Source organism: Saccostrea cucullata, unplaced genomic scaffold, assembly GCF_032062105.1.
Source record: "Saccostrea cucullata isolate Sc308-1 unplaced genomic scaffold, CSIRO_AGI_Scuc_v1 ctg3283, whole genome shotgun sequence".
Taxonomy (NCBI): Eukaryota; Metazoa; Mollusca; class Bivalvia; order Ostreida; family Ostreidae; genus Saccostrea; species Saccostrea cuccullata.
The window spans coordinates 2767-20251 of NW_026933368.1; the positions used below are offsets into that span (position 1 = coordinate 2767).

The 17485-nt window shown below is 32.0% G+C and overlaps 1 protein-coding gene across 1 annotated transcript; it reads left to right on the forward strand.

Moving 5' to 3' along the window:
• Positions 1 to 8465: 8465 nt before the first annotated feature.
• Positions 8466 to 15543, forward strand: LOC134238119 (uncharacterized). The gene is made up of 6 exons (XM_062720241.1): positions 8466 to 9354; positions 9614 to 9865; positions 11244 to 11475; positions 14427 to 14442; positions 14786 to 14912; positions 15005 to 15543. The coding sequence occupies exons 1-6, from the start codon at positions 8466 to 8468 to the stop codon at positions 15541 to 15543; spliced, it is 2055 nt and encodes a 684-aa protein (XP_062576225.1).
• Positions 15544 to 17485: the final 1942 nt, after the last annotated feature.

The following is a 17485-nucleotide window of genomic DNA, read 5'->3' on the forward strand; positions in this document are numbered from 1 at the left end:
ATGGTTATTTACATTCAATTTGGTTTAATGGGAGATTAAAACAAAATAAAATATGACATACGAATTAGAAGGAATTTCTCCTCGGAGTGTGAATTGTGAGTTTAAAGCTTACACATTCCCAAATGATGTGTCCGTCATTTTTAAATCGGACTTTCGCTATATAAAGACCTGACTTAGTTACTGTTCAATGCAATCAGTCGAACCGGTGTAGACTGACATTTGCTATACAGTACTAGGAAGGACAAAAATGTTAAAAAGGGTTGTCCAAAAAAAAAAATTCCAAATGTTCGTGAACAATGACTATTTATACATGTGTTTAATGCATATCAAAATATTTCTTATGTCAGAAGTCAGAAAGATTTAATGATAATTGATGGAACTTTATATTTTTGTAAAATCGGGGCCCTTAAAATTTCGTGGATAGTGCTCACGGACCAATCTTGACGTTAATGTAATTTCATTATAACGTCAAACTTGCGGATTTTTAATTTTTAATACATTTTTATGGACACACTACATTTTCTTTATGATGTCACACTGCAAAGTGCTAGGAATAATCTTTAAGTATAGATTATAATTTATTTAATTTTTAAAATTCAAAACAATACACAATTATTTACGAAAGTCATCACTTTAAACAATTCGTTTGCTACACAGTCCAGTCCAATTTTCACTAGATTTATAACAATAAAATGCATTGAAAAATATCCATTTTCACAAATAACATAATGATGTGTTTTTAAATTCTTTTGTGTCTTTGAATTTGTAGGACTGTTAAAAAATCGTATATACCTATCTGACCCTTCTTAGGACTAATCAGCTACGAAACACATATTTGTTATGTTTCAATATTTGGTGTTTGTCTGTTTGATCAAGGAAAATAATGTGTGTGTCATTAAGTTTTCTCTTGTTGGGAAGGAATAATTGCCCTCCAAACCACAGCTGTAAATTGCAGTCAAAGCAAACCTCCTCAATAGGTATTCATTCTATGAATTAAATTGATTGATTGTATATTGTTTAAAGTCCTTCTCAGAATTTTTCACTCATATGAAGACGCCACCACTTGCCGGTGGAGAGCTGCAAATTTTGTCCTGTACTCGACACTCAGGTCCATTGAGCAGGGAGGGATCTTTTTCAAGCCAGCACCTACTGCGACACGGGACCTCCGTTTATATGGTTCATGAAGAATCGGTCTCCACGTCACACATTTGGATTCGAACCTGCAACGTAAAGATTGACTCCTTACTTCGCGATTCTACAGCAGACGCTCTAACCATTGCACCACGCGGGGAATCTATGATTTAGAAGAGTTAGAAGACAAAGCCAATGGAGATAATTCTTTCAAATACCCTGCTTGCTTTAAAAAAAAAAATTAATCGATTATTATTATTTTCTAGACAGATTTTTCGGAATGAATTTTGCATTTGGAAAACTCAAAATGTTATGCTCTGTACAAGAATTATTTATTAAGTAAAATTCTTACTTCAACATTAATACATAGATAGCAATTTAGGATGTTCAGGTACCTCTTTTTTCCTAAAACTGAAGCTTAAACATTTACATTGTCCACATACTATCTATTCCACGAAAGAAATATGCATTCATAAAATGAAATTTTACTTGATAAAGATAAAAAATTGTTTTATTTGTGCCTCAATATTTAGCTGCAAGTTTCGAACCAAGCATTGTTTTCCTTATTTTTTAAAACAATATATGCAAAATTTTCTATTCAATGTATTTATAAAATTAATTTCAGTGTAATTAAATATATCAAACATTAAGTCCCGAAAATCGCTTTTTTCATTTAAATCAAAATATATAAATATATTAATTCGAGTGAAACAATATATAGAGTAAGCTGTAATAATTTCCGATTTCTAAATTTCCCTGTTCCGTTTAAAAGTATTTCTATCAACATGAAAAAAGTATATATATATATATAAACAAGTTCGAATTAAAAATTATCAAACACAAATAAAGCATATGATCATGGAAATGGTTACAATAGGATGGGAATTATAAAATCACATCACCTCCATGTTATTCCCGTTTTTATTGACGTTATCGCTGCTCTTGATTCAAAATGCTGAAGGTAAATGAACATTTATGGTCTCGTTTAGATTAATAAACAATTATTGAATTAAATACTGTATCTAACATGCAATTCGGAACTTTTTTCACGTTCTTTTTCCTTTTATCAAAAAGGTCTTTTATGGTTTGCCATTTATTTTACAGATATATAAACTAATTTTTTAATAAGTTAATAAATTAACATATTTCAGACACGTTCAGTATAAATACGATAGCTATTATATAACCTATATATAACCTAGATTTCTACGTCAGTGCATGGGTTTCTTTATAAAAAAAAAACTACATAAATACCAGTCCCCCAAATGCTGCGTTTGTTTTAAATAAATTATTTATTAAATATTATGAATTATACAGTAGTTAATACCTCGTCTAATGTTTGTTATTGCTCTTTTTCCATTAGGTTGTTCTGATGGCTTTATTGGTAAAAATTGTAGATAAAATGTCGATATCCAAGTTTTGGAGCAGATTGTCAGAAACGATGTATGTGTGGTGAGGCAGAATGTAGCCATGTGTCAGGATGCAAAGGTTACAGATTTTGACTTTTTAAAAAATACGTTATTAGTTGCAAATCAAATGAGCTTAATATATTTTAAATGATTGACACCCCCCCCCCCCCCAAAAAAAAAATACTGACGAACTATCATAGTTAACTGACATATTGCTTTATTGATTATTCAATCATAAAGAGTGTTTCTCTGTACTACTTCGATAATTCCATTTAAAAATGCAATTACATTAATTAATTAAAATATGCTTGAATTTTCTTTCTTTTTTGATCGAATACATTTCAAAACATTGTCGCAAATGTTTACCTAATCAAATTAATTTTTTCTAGAAACGCGGAAACGACTGTGGAATTGACTATCTTGCAGAGCACTCTGCCTATGTCAAACGACACAGATATGCCACAAAATAAAAGTAAAATAGCTTATATTTTTTCTGACTCAGTGGATAGTTTTCAAAAAAGGTAGGTTTAATAATTTTGTTGAAAATTAAATAAGAAATTTCACTTTTGTTATGATTCATATTAACAGAAATCAAAAACCTTTTTCTAAAACAAATCAATAATAAAAAATAACATATGAGGACTACATATAACTTTCAATCATGCTTCAATATTTTACAAACTGCTATTCTTTTACATTTTGCTTTCTTTTCTAGACTCCAAAAGAAACCCTTCCGTATGGACATTATTAGATACAAAACACAAGACCTTGCTCATTGGAATAATCATCTGTTTATCTATATTCTTCATTATCATGACGCTGATAGCGAGGAAGAAGATACCTAAATATGTGCATATGTACCGGGTTAAACCTGTCGGATTCCAAAGAGCAGCCAGGATTGATTCAATGGACATTGCCTCTTTGTAAATGTGTACAAATTCAAAAAACAAGTTTAAAATTTGTTTCAAGAACATTGAATTACTTTACAAATGTTCGATTTTTTACAAGAATCTTTAAAGAGCTCAATGCACACACAACAACATTGAAATAAGAAATAAAGTTGTTAAAATCATGCTAATTATTGACAAACAAAATGAATGCCTTATTGATATGTAATGATTCTTATTGTTTCTGCTTTTTGATTGTTGTTATAGTCTTCATGAAAATTATTTGTTGTGATGAAATAATAACACATGGTTATTGATGTGTTCACTTTTTGAAGACGTCCTCGATTTCTTTGTCCATTAATGAAGTTACATTTCTGAAAAGTCAAATTATTTGTGTAAACCATTAAAGAATATATAGGATATTATCCTTTGAATTCATAAATGTTGAGGGTAAAAATATTTATCTTTCTGTTTCCTATATACCAATTGGTTCAGCACAGTTAAATGTTCTCCGCCACAGTTACAATTCAAATTTTCTGCCAAAGACACAGTAGGATCCTTAATATTAAAAAAATCAGTATATAGATATCTCTTACTCAATCAATCAATCAATCAATCAATCAATCAAGAGTTTATTCTCTGAAACTGAACTACAGGATACAATTATGAAATATGTACAATAAAATACAGTATAACTAGAGTACTTGAAAACATGTGATTATTGATTCATTTACAAAAATGATGTGTCTCGTACATGTAAGAGTAACCAGGTAATTGACGGTGTTTGAGAACTTAAACAGAACCATTCCCCATGATAAATTTAATTCCAAGCTTTTTGATATCATTGACAGCTGCATTTTTAAATAAAAATGGAACTAGTAAAAGTACTTACCTGTTCATTTAAAAATTGTAAACACATTCTGATTGCATACGCAAGTGCTCTGAAGTTAACAGCAAAAAGATGCTTATGTTTCTTATTAACAATATCTATGCGGTTTTAGTAGACCAGGTCTTCCAACAATCTATTGAAATTCCCATAAGTATTAACTGTTGTAAGCAAACCTATTTTTGTATTCATATCAAGAAGAATTTGTGCAAAATCTTATGCATGAAAAGAAGAAAACACTTGTTTGGCCTTCAACTCAACATAGATATATCCACGGCGTATTGTCAATCAAAAATGGTAATTTCTATTTCTAAGTCGATAGGATACATCCTGGTGAACTTGAGATTAAAAAAAAATACCACAGAGTCTGTTTCATACTTGGAGTTTTTACTTGAAAAAGATGTTAATGGTACTCTAACCAAGCTCTATGAAAAACGCAATGACTTTAACTTTTCTTTCAGGCTCTCAACTTCCCTTACTTATGCAGCAGTATACCTTCATGACATGCGTAGGGAATTTATATAAATCTCAGTTGATTCGATGAGCAAAAACATGCTCTTTGCATGAACAATATCTACAACGAGGTATATTATAGACAAAGAAGAATATCAACAGTCTCGTTTGAAGTTATCCTTTCGTAAATTCTATGGTAGACACAATGATCTTGTCAGCAAATACAATTTATCTTTGAGTCACATGCTGACTGACTGTTACCGTACTAATTGTTAGACCATTATTCATACACTGAATTGACGACGGATTTTTTCTTATGTTTCCCGATCGTGACAGGGGGCACAAGGCGGCTGTGACCGGTCGACACGGATGCTCACTTCTCAATGCCACTTTTAATGTTTAAAGGTCCTTGTTTGCTCTGCTTCTATTTTGTATTGTTTACTGTACTTTGATATTGAATACTGTTCGTTATTTCCCTATCCTTCATTATGCAAGTTAATTAAGATTTTACTTGAAAATGTTTGATCCTAACTGATGATCTATTTTTAAGTGCTAAAAAGTACCATACAATACTCATTCCATAGCCCTCAAGTACTTAGCTAAATGGCAATTATAGCAAAACTCTCATACATACGATGTTAAAATTTAGGCGAAGCTTTGTTTTCTTTTTTTTTTCTTTACTTCTGTGATATTTGCGCGTTCAAAAATTACGGAATTTTAAAACTCGTAAAGATTTGTAAAAATAAGTAGCACTTGAAAAACCGTCATAGGGTATTAATAATCTGCTGCTTGAAGGTAACATTGTTGTCTTATTTGTAAATTTTATTAGGTTGTTTTCGCTATAAAATTAACTTGCTTGGTAAGAAATATAATACTCGGAAAAAATATTTCTGCGTCTATAAACACACTGCTTCAGAGCATGTCAAGTGATCACCTAGACCACGTGATTCGCGCATGGATAGAACGGTGCAGATGTGCTTTAAAATAAGAGAGGACAACTTTTAAAAATAATGAACACTGAACCACAAATTTATTTGTTTTATTTATTTAAATCACTGAAGGATTTAAATGTTTTACAAAGCAATTCCGGTAAAAGTTCCGATTTTAACCGATATTGCGTCGATCTCGGCAATTCTCAGAGTAGCTCTGGTTCTCTGCCCTTGATTCCAGTCCTTGTCGCTAGGAAATCAGAAGTCATAAATTATCGTTACTTGACAAGAGTTATGGTCCGTAGCAATGGCTGCGCCCAGGGATAAGCTTGGCCGATTAAAGGTTTTCCATCCCTAAAGGGACCAAATTCTCTAGCCTTAAATGTCCGTCAAGTGCATAATACTCTAATATTATATTATATTAAATTATATTACATTAAAGTATGTCTAAATAAACTGAATATTCAATGCCTACACATCTGTTAGTATTACAGGCCCAAGTTGGTTATACATGTACGGAAAGTAGTTCGGATTTGATTTGAAATATTTTGGTATATTAATGCGCAATATTCATTACTACACGTATTTATTTAATAAGAAATAAATCGTTATGTAAATTTTATTAATTTTTGAATTTGAATAAGTATAATGAATAATAATGATGAAATATTTATATTGAACATTGAATATACATGTAATTATGAATGTGTATGTATTAGGACAATTTTACAAGTAGAAAGGTATACAGATTGACAGGTATACAGGTCAAAGGGTAATCTATAGGTATATAGGTCTACGAATGGAAAGTTATATGGGTTTACAGGTAGACTGGTCTATGGGTTGATAGTTCGGATACAGGTCTACATGACTGCAGAAATACTGTTCGATAGGTCTAGGGGTGTATAGGTCTACGGGTTGACAGGTCTACAGGTCTACGGGTCTACAGGTCTACAGGTCTACGGGTTGACAGGTCTTTGGGTCTACAGGTATACAATTCTACGGGTCTACAGGTCTACAGGTCGACAAGTCTACAGGTCTACAGGACTACAGGTCTACAGGTCAACAAGTCTACAGGTCTACAGGACTACAGGTCTACGGGTCTACAGGTCGAGAGGTCAAAAAGTCTACAGTCTACAGTTCTACGGGTCTACAGGTCAACAGGTCTACAGGACTACAGGTCTAAGGGTCTACAGGTCGACAGGTCAACAGATCAAAAAGTCTACAGTCTACAGTTCTACGGGTCTACAGGTCGACAGGTCAACAAGTCTACAGGTCTATAGTTCTACGGGTCTACATGTCTAAAAGTCTATGGGTCGACAGGTCGTCAGGGTATAAAGATCACAATAAATATGAAATGATTATACGTATTAAAAAACAAGGGATTCAATGTTTCCTAGATATTATAGTATACAAAATTCAGATTGATGATTATAATTTTTGGACAATTTACAAATTATTTGAGAAGTCATTGTGTAAATGAAGTAAGAAATGAAAATATAAACAAATTATATGAGATGACTATATTGTTAAGTTTTAAAAATTGGAAACGGTATGACCGATGTCATCGATAAGTTTTTGGTAAACATCGCCATTTGAAAATCCGTATCGATTTCTATATGAAAATTCATGCAAAACATCCTGGATCTTGTCGTGCAGAATGCCTTTCATTTTCTTGATTTTGTTTTTCGTAATACCCCAAAGGCCCTCAATTTCGTTGGTACATGTTCCATCACTGGCTAAGAATTCTTTAGAATGATTGACTGTTTTGTGCACAAATCCCTCTTCAACCAAAGTGTTATATGCTGACCAGCAATCTGAATGAATTGTAGAACCTTCGGAAACAGATTCTTAAATAATAGGTAATAGAGTGTCTTTATTTCTCTTTTCCACTACCCGAAAAATGACTTTTCTGGTTCCCTTTTCAACCATACCAAAAACCCACGTATCCTGTCTTCCTGTTCCTCTGTTATATTTTCTTTTTTTTTCCAAATAAGCTTTCGTCAATTTCTATAATTCCCATACTATCTCCAAGTGTAATTGGATCATTCTTTAAAAATTGCAATGTCATCGATCGTAATTTGCGAAACCACTCTATAACTGTGCCATGATTAACATCAACCAGTTTCTCAATTTCATAAATTTGAAAATCCATTTAAAGTAATATAATATTTCCGTGAGTTTTTCCAGTGATAATTTGGAATTCTGTGAAAAAAATGAAAATAGTTTATAAAATTTAGAATAACAGTGTAATAAATTGATAATGTTTTAATAAAATAATTGTTTGTTTTGAATCTTTACGGATCAATGTTTTTTTTTTTCCTTTTTCATTGAAAATGTTTCCTACCTCAAAGATTGAATTTTTCCTAATCGAACAAGATGAAATACAGCATGGGCATTTCCATTGAGCCTGATCGGATAAATCTTTTCGCTTCACTAAATTCATTTCCGATCCACATACTACACAGTCCATACGATTTTGTAAGATGCTTATTTCCATTAAATATGATATTAAATTTTCCTTATTGGAAATGATTTTGTAAAATTCAAAAGCTTTCGGAGCCCGTTTCAAATTTTCGGAATTGGTATCCATTTTGAAAAAAAAATGGAACCAGTATAAGAATCTTTAGAGTATCGAAAACTTTGCTGAATAAAATTTTAAGTATCCATAGCGTTACTATGTATTTGTTACAAAACATATGTATCTATAACGTTATTTATATTATGACGTCACAATGGAAACGTTTCATTTCAAAGACACGTTGGATAAGAAATGGCATCGATGAAGAAAGTTAGAACGGAGGATGTATTTAAAATTTACAAGAACTCATACAGCGTTAAAATTCCATGGAAAAATGTATTTTCAGAAGAAATTGAAAACTGGTTGACAGTGTTCGAAAAGGCGACAAATTGTTCTAAAACTTTAATTACGGCAAGCTTATTATCCTTAGTTGCGGCACTGACCGGACCAGAAAGTAAAGTTACTGTCGGAAGCAGTGAATATACCACAGTTCTTAACCAGTTTATAATCTCCGTGTGCGCGCCCGGTGGAGGAAAAAGCAACACATTTTACAGAGTTGTAGATCCGGTAATTGAGAAAATCAGAAAGAAGCACGGGGTGAATCTACAACTTGAAACAAATACAACCGCTGGTTTACAGAAGCATCAGATAGACAACAACGGATACGGTCTAATTACCAGTGATGAGGGACACCGTTTCTTAACATCAATAAATGTAAAGCAATCGAAAGGAGAGGGCGAACGTTCACTGTTATGCAAAATGTGGGGCGGGAAAGGAGACACGGCAACCCTAGTATCCGGAAACAGAGGTTTCATGAAAACGTCAATGTCATGTTGCTTGTTTATTCAACCACATCCTCTGATTTCCGAATTATTCCATCTTGGGGGAGATGATGGTTTGCTTGACCGATTTCTGTTCTTTGTTTCAAAACCTATATTTAACACATCGGCAGTAACAAAAGAAAACATGCAGATACTAAAAGAATCAAATATGCAGGACTTTGCCGAAATATTGACAAAAGTTTACGAAGAACATACTAAAGGGCAATTGTACACTCTCTCAGAAGTTGCAGAGCAAGAATTCGACGAAATGACTGACTCGTATGCAGAGTTCATAAGTAGAAAATATGGCTCAGATGAAGGTATGAAATGTTTCGATTTTTTTTCTCAAATTACAATTTGTATAATTATTATAATTTATATTTCGTTTATTTTACTCAAAATAATTATAACGATACTATTAGTGAATGGATAATGTATTTACAAATAGATTTTAATAAATTTTCTAAAATGTTAATTAAGATTGTAGTTCTAAAAAAATTAATAGAAAAAACAATTAAATGAATAATGCATGTATTTATAAATGAAATTAATACAATTTATAAAATGTATTATTTTAAGAAGATGATAAGGAAAACAATGAACCTTCAATGTCTCAGAACGATCCATCTGAGGAGTCGTCCACAATTACTAGTAAGGATACAAACCACATTTTAAGATTGGCAGTTGCTCTACACATCCTGCAACATACCCTGACTGGAGCTCTGGAGAATAGATTAACTCCAACACCTACAGAAATTACTGAGGAATCATTGAAGCAGGCTATGGTTTTATATAATGTGGTTTCTCAACAGAAGGCTCTTTTTTGTACAGGTTTGTTATATTCTTGTGGTCAATTTAAAAAGATAGTAATATGGATGAGGACATGTGCACGTATAATATAAAAGGTCAAATATTTGTATTTTTTTTTAAAAATGATTAATTTAATATATAACACCCCCCCCCCCCCCCAACACAACCTCTATTTGTGGCGCATCACGGTTTAATTAATTTCTGTCTCATACAAATGCTACATATATATGGCGGGTCAAGTATAGTATACGGATATATAGTTCCTGTGGATTCGCTCATATTGAAATAGGAGTGAATAGTCCTTTTAACTGTTATAGTAATTTGAAATAAAAAATATTAAATATCATATTTATTTTTGCATTAAACTAAATTTATTGCATTCATAAATATTCATAAGTATTATGTATATGAATACATAAAAATGCAAACTTATATGAATATAAATGTTTAGCACTCTAATATCTAACGAAAGTCTACGGGTCGACAGGTCTACAGGTCTACAGGTCTACAGGTCAACATCTCTACGTCGACAGGTCTACATCTTTATATAGCACCCGCTAATATTAACATTTTATATTAAACTATTTCACATTCTTCCCAATCACCATAGAAACCCAATCACTTATTATTATTCATTGAAATTGAATAACATTTACACATCTCATATAATTTTTACTTTTATCTGTTACCTCATTTACAAATAGACTTGTCAAAAAATTCGTATATTGTTAAAAAAATATTATCATACATCTGAATTTTTAATACTATAATATCTAGGAAACATTGAAACCCTTGTTTCTTAACACGTATAATCATATTTATTGTGACCTTGATACCCTGACGACGTGTTGACCCGTAGACCTGTCGACCTGTAGACTTGTAGACCCGTAGACCTGTTGACCTGTCGACCTGTCGATCTGTAGACCTGTGGACCTGTCGACTTGTAGACCCATAGACCTGTAGACCCGTAGATCTGTAGAAACCGTAGACATGTAGACCCGAAGACCTATCGACCCGTAATGCAAGTACTCCAAGACAAACTTTATCAACTCCAATTCCTGACGAATGGTAATTGTTCTTAAGAATAATAAATATATAATTAAATTAATGAAATTAGATTAACAAGTAACTTGCATGGAATTATAATTTATGAACCTCAAATGTACTCTGGATAACACAAACCTTCATTAAATATTCAAAACCTCTAAGCTTGAACCACTGATACATACGTACATTATCATGCAGTTATATTTTTTAAATTGAAAAACATTAAGTCACACCTTAATAACCTGGGCCAGAAAAGACCAGGTGTTTTCACTCAGAAGTGTGATAGTAGTAATGTCAGATGCAATTTTTAAAAATATTCACTGCTTTGTAATGTCTTAACTTGTTGACAAAGAACATGTTATTTCTAATTACAGTCCCAAAACTCCTTGTAATCCTACACACCTGGAGAAGCGTGTTTTACAAACTCCCGGTGCTCCCTCAAGATCTGAAAAATTTATGAAGAAAGTTGATAAAGTTAAAGGCAAGAAAGTTGTGAAGCTCAGTTATCCTTGTAAGACGCTTCAGGAAATGTCAGCAGCTGCTGACACAGCATGGCACAAAAGGGGATTTGACAGTCTTAACTTGTAAGACCTGAATTTATTTTGGTAGCATTGGTAATCCTATATATTGATATACTATTAAGATTAATATATATAATTTAGAGTGTTACTCTCTAGAATTTTTTAACTGAAGCATATTTTTTATCCTCTCAAATACACAATTGCTCCTCTGAATGGTGTACATGTATATGATTTGGCATTGTATTCTTTATGAATCTAAATCAATAAAGGAGATATTTCGATAAGGCTCTTTTTTGGCCCATGTTTTTTGCGATAAATGAAATTAGGCTGCACACAATTTTAAACTTACTTTCATTATTTTCAACATGTCTAATTTTGTGCCATGTATATTTATGCAGGGGAAAAAATTAGGATAAAATTGGAATTATCGGCCAAAGTATGGTACCCTCAACCGCTTTAAAATTGGGCATATGGGAAAATGTCGGAGGGTTATGATGTTTAAACTTCTAGTACACCAAGTGTTGCATTCTGAACCAAAACCATACTTTGGTTATTGATTACATATATGTACAGTAATATTATACTGAAATATGGTTGTGGTTCGCAATGCAACACACACTTAAATAGTAATGACTTGGCTAATTTTGCAATCTGTTAAGATATGGTTAATTTTATTTAAACATTTAATCGAGTATATTATAACGTGTCTGTATGTCTGTTTGTGAGGGAAACTACAACTTTGATACCAGAGAGGGCAGTTGCAATATATAAATACCAAGCTTACACTTAGTGTTTCATAGTAAACAATATTGATTGTTTATAGTTTATCTAGGTCAAACTTTTTTGATTTGGGTATGTTGCAGTATCACAGATTAAACATGCGTCTTTTTTCTGTCCCAGATGGATATGGAGAAAACGAACAGTATACAATATCAAAGTCCTATAAACACTATAAAATAGGAGCAGAGCAAACACGGACCTCCACATCATCAGAGGTGGGATCAGTTGCCATTGAGGAGTGAGCATCACCTGCATACAGAGTTTATACAATTCAGCTGATTTGGTAAGCCAGATCATGCTCCATACGTATGAACAATCTTTAAAACGAGATAAATTATTGACAAACAATTTGATGAAGCAAGAATATCAGCAGTTTCGTTTATAGTCATCAATTCATAAGTTCTATGTTCGATACAATGACCTTAAGTTCTATGGTCGATACAATGACCTTGTCAGCAAATACAATTTATCATTGACTCAAATGCTGACTGACGTTTTGCATACTAATTGTTAGTCCATTATTTATACACTGAACTGACGACAAATTTTCCGTTATTTCCCGATCATGACAAGGAGCACATAGTTGGTATGACCGGTCCAAAGGGGATGCTTACTCCTCCATCGCATCTGATCCCAACTTTGATTATATGTAGGTTCGTGTTTGCTCTTTTCCTATTTTGTATTGTTTTGTGGACTTAAGATTTTGTATACAGTTCCTTATCTCCATATGATTCATCATAAGAACTTAAAAAATGTATATAAAAATGACTTTTTATAATTGACAAAATTTGCATCCAATATCTATAAATAGAATAAAATAAGTACATGTAAATAAAATGTTATGCATGTTTATGGGTCTATCGAAACAAATTACTATGAAATTGATGTGCTTAATTATAATGCATAGAGGTCTTTTCCTACTTGATACTTGTAAGCGCTTTAGTGACTGTTTTTATAACCTCACTTGAAAATTGGGAGGGTATAAAGTAATCGGTATGTCTGTCCGTCCGTCTGTTATGCTTTGGGGGTACCCATCTCTTATCCGCAACTCCACTCATACCACAGAAGGACATTTAATGAAAGTTTCAAAGAATCTTTATTACATATTATCATTGTGTACCTCTTATTTTACTTTTTGATCTGACATACATTTTGGATTTTCCAGAGCAAAACATGGACACTGCCATTATATTCATATGGAAGGCGGGGGGTATCATTTAGTGAGCTCATTGCTCACAGTACCTCTAGTTAATAATTTGTCTCAGTATATGATATATCGATATATTGAAAGGTGTTTTTTTTAACTTAATGTTTATTTTGTCTCATTATATTATGTTTATAAATGGAAAAGATGTTTAAGGACAGATGATACAAACAATTTTTTTCTTTGAAAAAGATTAAATATCATGTCACAAGTTTAGAGAAGTGGATGGTTCTTAGATTTTGTTCTCCTAAGAAATGGAATATGAAAAACACTTGGAAAATATTACTAATATTTTAATGAAAAAACAAATATAGACAAATCACATTCAGTAAAGGTTTACAGGTGAAAACAAATTTCATAATATATTATCTTGGTGCTAAAAGTGTAATATAAACTGAAGAAAAATATACCAAGCCAGGTGAATTTTATTAGGAAAAGCTAAATTGAGAAAATCAGCATATGTGATATTGCTAATTTTTTCTCATTTTGTTCCTCCTCTTCAAATTCACCTGGCTTGGAATATTTTTCTTCAGTTTAGTTTAATTGCATTACCTACTTACATGTACACTGTATTGCCAATAAAAAACTAATTACATTGAAAAAAAGTGAAATATTAATATCAATGAACATTCAGCTAAAAAGAAAAAAAAATATATAAATGAATTATAAATACAATGACATAATTTTTTTCCCCTCTGGTTTCCATTTAAACCCACAGAATCTTGAATGACAGGAAGAATGATCTTTCTCCTTTGTTTTTTTGCAATTGCATACTTAATGCATTTCTGTTTGTGTTCACTTTTGTACAACACTTTTACTTTATTGTTTTGTTTTGTTTATCTTTTTAAAGACATATGTATTGCAATAAAGAAATGGAAGCCATAGAGCTGTAAGTACATGCATGAAATATACTTTGTTTTTTCAAATAGTTTGTTATAATTCATAATAAAATTTTGTGAATAAAATTATTTATTTTGTCACTATTCAAAAAGGATATTTATTTATTAAAATAATATTCATGAATATGTAGGTTCACAAGGAAGCTGGTCTGTATCATGGGAAAAATACCACAGCTTATGCTGAGCAGACGATGAGGCACAGAGAAAAAGTTCAAGAAAAGTCCTGATTGCCCTCAACCAAGAGACGACGTTTGATGCTTAAACAAGAGCGAGCGGTCACCCAAGGTGCTAATGAAGCATTGGAGGGAGCTTCATATCAGTCAGGTATTTTTCTTTAAATTTAAATAAATATTCTACTTTTATTCTTATTTTTATGAAATTGTAGAATTTAAAACAAATATCAGTCTTGGAACTTTATATTAAATCATGGAATATTATGCTTTGTTTAACATTTTAGTTTTTAACAATTATTTTTGCTAATCTTATGCAGGTATCGGGCTTACTGTTGATGCTGATGTCGAGCACTTCCCAGAAGCAGAGCCTCAAGGAAACTGCAAACCTGTTCCTGCAGGGGAAATGCTACCTTCATTTCTTTGACTTGGAGACAACTGACTTGAGTAAATTATAAATTGCAGCAAGAAGATAACTACTAGTACATGTTAATATGTTAATCAGTATTTATCAACTAACAAACATTTGTATATTTCAGTGCGTGGAGGGAAATATCCACATATCACACAAATTGCTGCATCAGTCGTGGGATCGGTGTCAGAGTTTTCTGCTTACGTTTACCCAAAGGTGCCAATTGCTTCCACTGCACAGCAGATAGCCGGGATAATTGTCAACAATAGTGGGACAACGACAGTCCATGGTCAACAGGTTCATGCAGATGATCTTTCTTCTTCCATTGATAAATTCTGCAAATGGCTAAAGAGATATGCTAGTGTGTATTTGATTGCCCACAATGGACGAAAATTTGATTTTCCAATATTAATGAATGCAATGATGAACATAAAAAGCGAGGCAGAATTTTTAGACTGTGTGATAGGATGTATAGACAGTCTCAGTATATTTAAGAAGGCCTTCACTTCCCAGTCGTACAAGCAAGAAGAATTGTCCAGGACAATCTTAAACACACCATGTGATGCCCACAATGCTATGGAGGTTGTGAAGGTCCTAGGAAAGCTGATTTTCCACACAAAATGTGTATTCAGAGTTTCCAACCAGCTGCTGTTATCAATCAAATAAAGTTCAACAGAGAAAAAGCAAAGAACGTTTCATCTTTGCATTTGCTTGTTGGTAAAGAAATCCTTAAAATAAGTACGGCAGAAAAGGTGGCCGGCTCTGGACTAAATCTGGGTCATTTGAAGAAAATATTTGAATGCGATGGAGAGGATGTGCTAAGGAATATATATTTTCGTGTAAAAATCGTGAAGGTCAACCACGTGTTACAAACGTCAAGAAAACCCTTGAGGAAATCATCCCAACATTAGAAAGTTTTTTTTTCTAGTTGTGATTCTAAATTGTGTTAGATAAACAAAACCATGTACATTTATGCTAGGTTAGTGTTAAAAAAGAGAAATAGCTAAGATATGACGATTCATGATATAAGTGCCGGAAAAACAAAGGTTGTGTCTACTGTTTCATTGTTTTTGTGTTTGTCAAGGTCACGCAACTTTTATTTTTAGCTCAAACTTGTAAACAACATTCAACTGGAGCATGCAAAAATTCTACATTTGTCAATTTCCCTCATTGTGTGTCACAGTGCCGCTTAACGTATTCATTGCATACACTAAAATTTACATTATAAGTGTTTATATGTGTTGAAGACAAGAATTATAGATTCAAAAATGTTGTAAAACTCCTGATTTGATAAACAGTTATTGATGTTTGAATTTGGTCTTCTTGTTAGTATATGGATCTTGTAAGGTATTGATTACCCTCAGTTTTTGGCCTCGGTCAACAAATACCTGATCAGGTCAGTATACTCATGAGAAGACCTCATCAAAAGTTAATAATTGTATACTGATTGTATTGTAAAAAGGTTTACTCCAGGATTCTAAAAGTTCAAGGTGAGATGTTTTTGACCTAGCACTGCAGGTATATTTGGACTGCAAGGATGTTGAATGAGGCTCAAATTTGTAAAAGTCTAAACACAGATGTTTGTATCAATCAGTGGGAATTATTGTAGTGAAAATATTTTGGTTAGATGATCTAATTCTAATTTTATTAAAATATATACAATGTTTTTTGCTGTTATTAGGTAAATCTTACATTTTTTTCAAGGTTAAAAGGTCAAGGTCATTGTAAAATAGGCCAAGAGACTCATTTTTGCATGCCTATTAAAATGGTATCAAAATATAAATATAATCTTACAGAAGTTAGTGTATAAGAAGATAAGTTATATACCTGTCTCTGCTAATTGAACGATGATATAGGGGGTAGGGGTAATAATTGCTTGATAATTTCAAAATATTTTGTAAAAATTTTTTTATGGAAAGTAATCATTAGAGTCAATTTCTGTTGATGTTAATTGTAGCCCAAAGCACACCGGGATTTAAAAAAAATTAAAATGAAGTTGTTTGTCTGGAATGCATGCTTACCATTGAATAAGGTCAGTAAACCAGAAATAATATTAATAAATGATAATTTTTAATAATGAATTGTTTTTTTTTATTAATCACCTATGAAATGTTTGTTCATTCACAGTGAAAACTTTGTATTAAAGTGAAATTAAGAAATAAAAATTTTTGTTATAGTATAACAGCCCCTTCACTGTTTCTACCCAGGAGGGTATGGTTTGAAAATGCTCCATTTTTCAAATACGCTTGGACAAAATTTAATAAAAACTTGGAATTAAAACATTCAAATTGTCTTCATGAGAAAATATGCAGTATTATTCCATTCTCTAGTAGTGCTTGTTATACATGTAATACCTTAATTTGTAATTATATTGATCTCTATATTATAGAACATTTACACATGCGTTCTATATAACTTTCTCGTATTTTCAAACTGAAAAATTATGTAGCATCAAGTACAATTTTCTTTCCTGAGAAAAAATATGAAAACTAATTGCTTTATTATTATTTAATAATATAATGCACAGGCACTTATTTCTGTAATAAATATTTGAGCCATAGTATAATAATACACATTATGCTATGAATTAAAATCTATTCCCGAAACA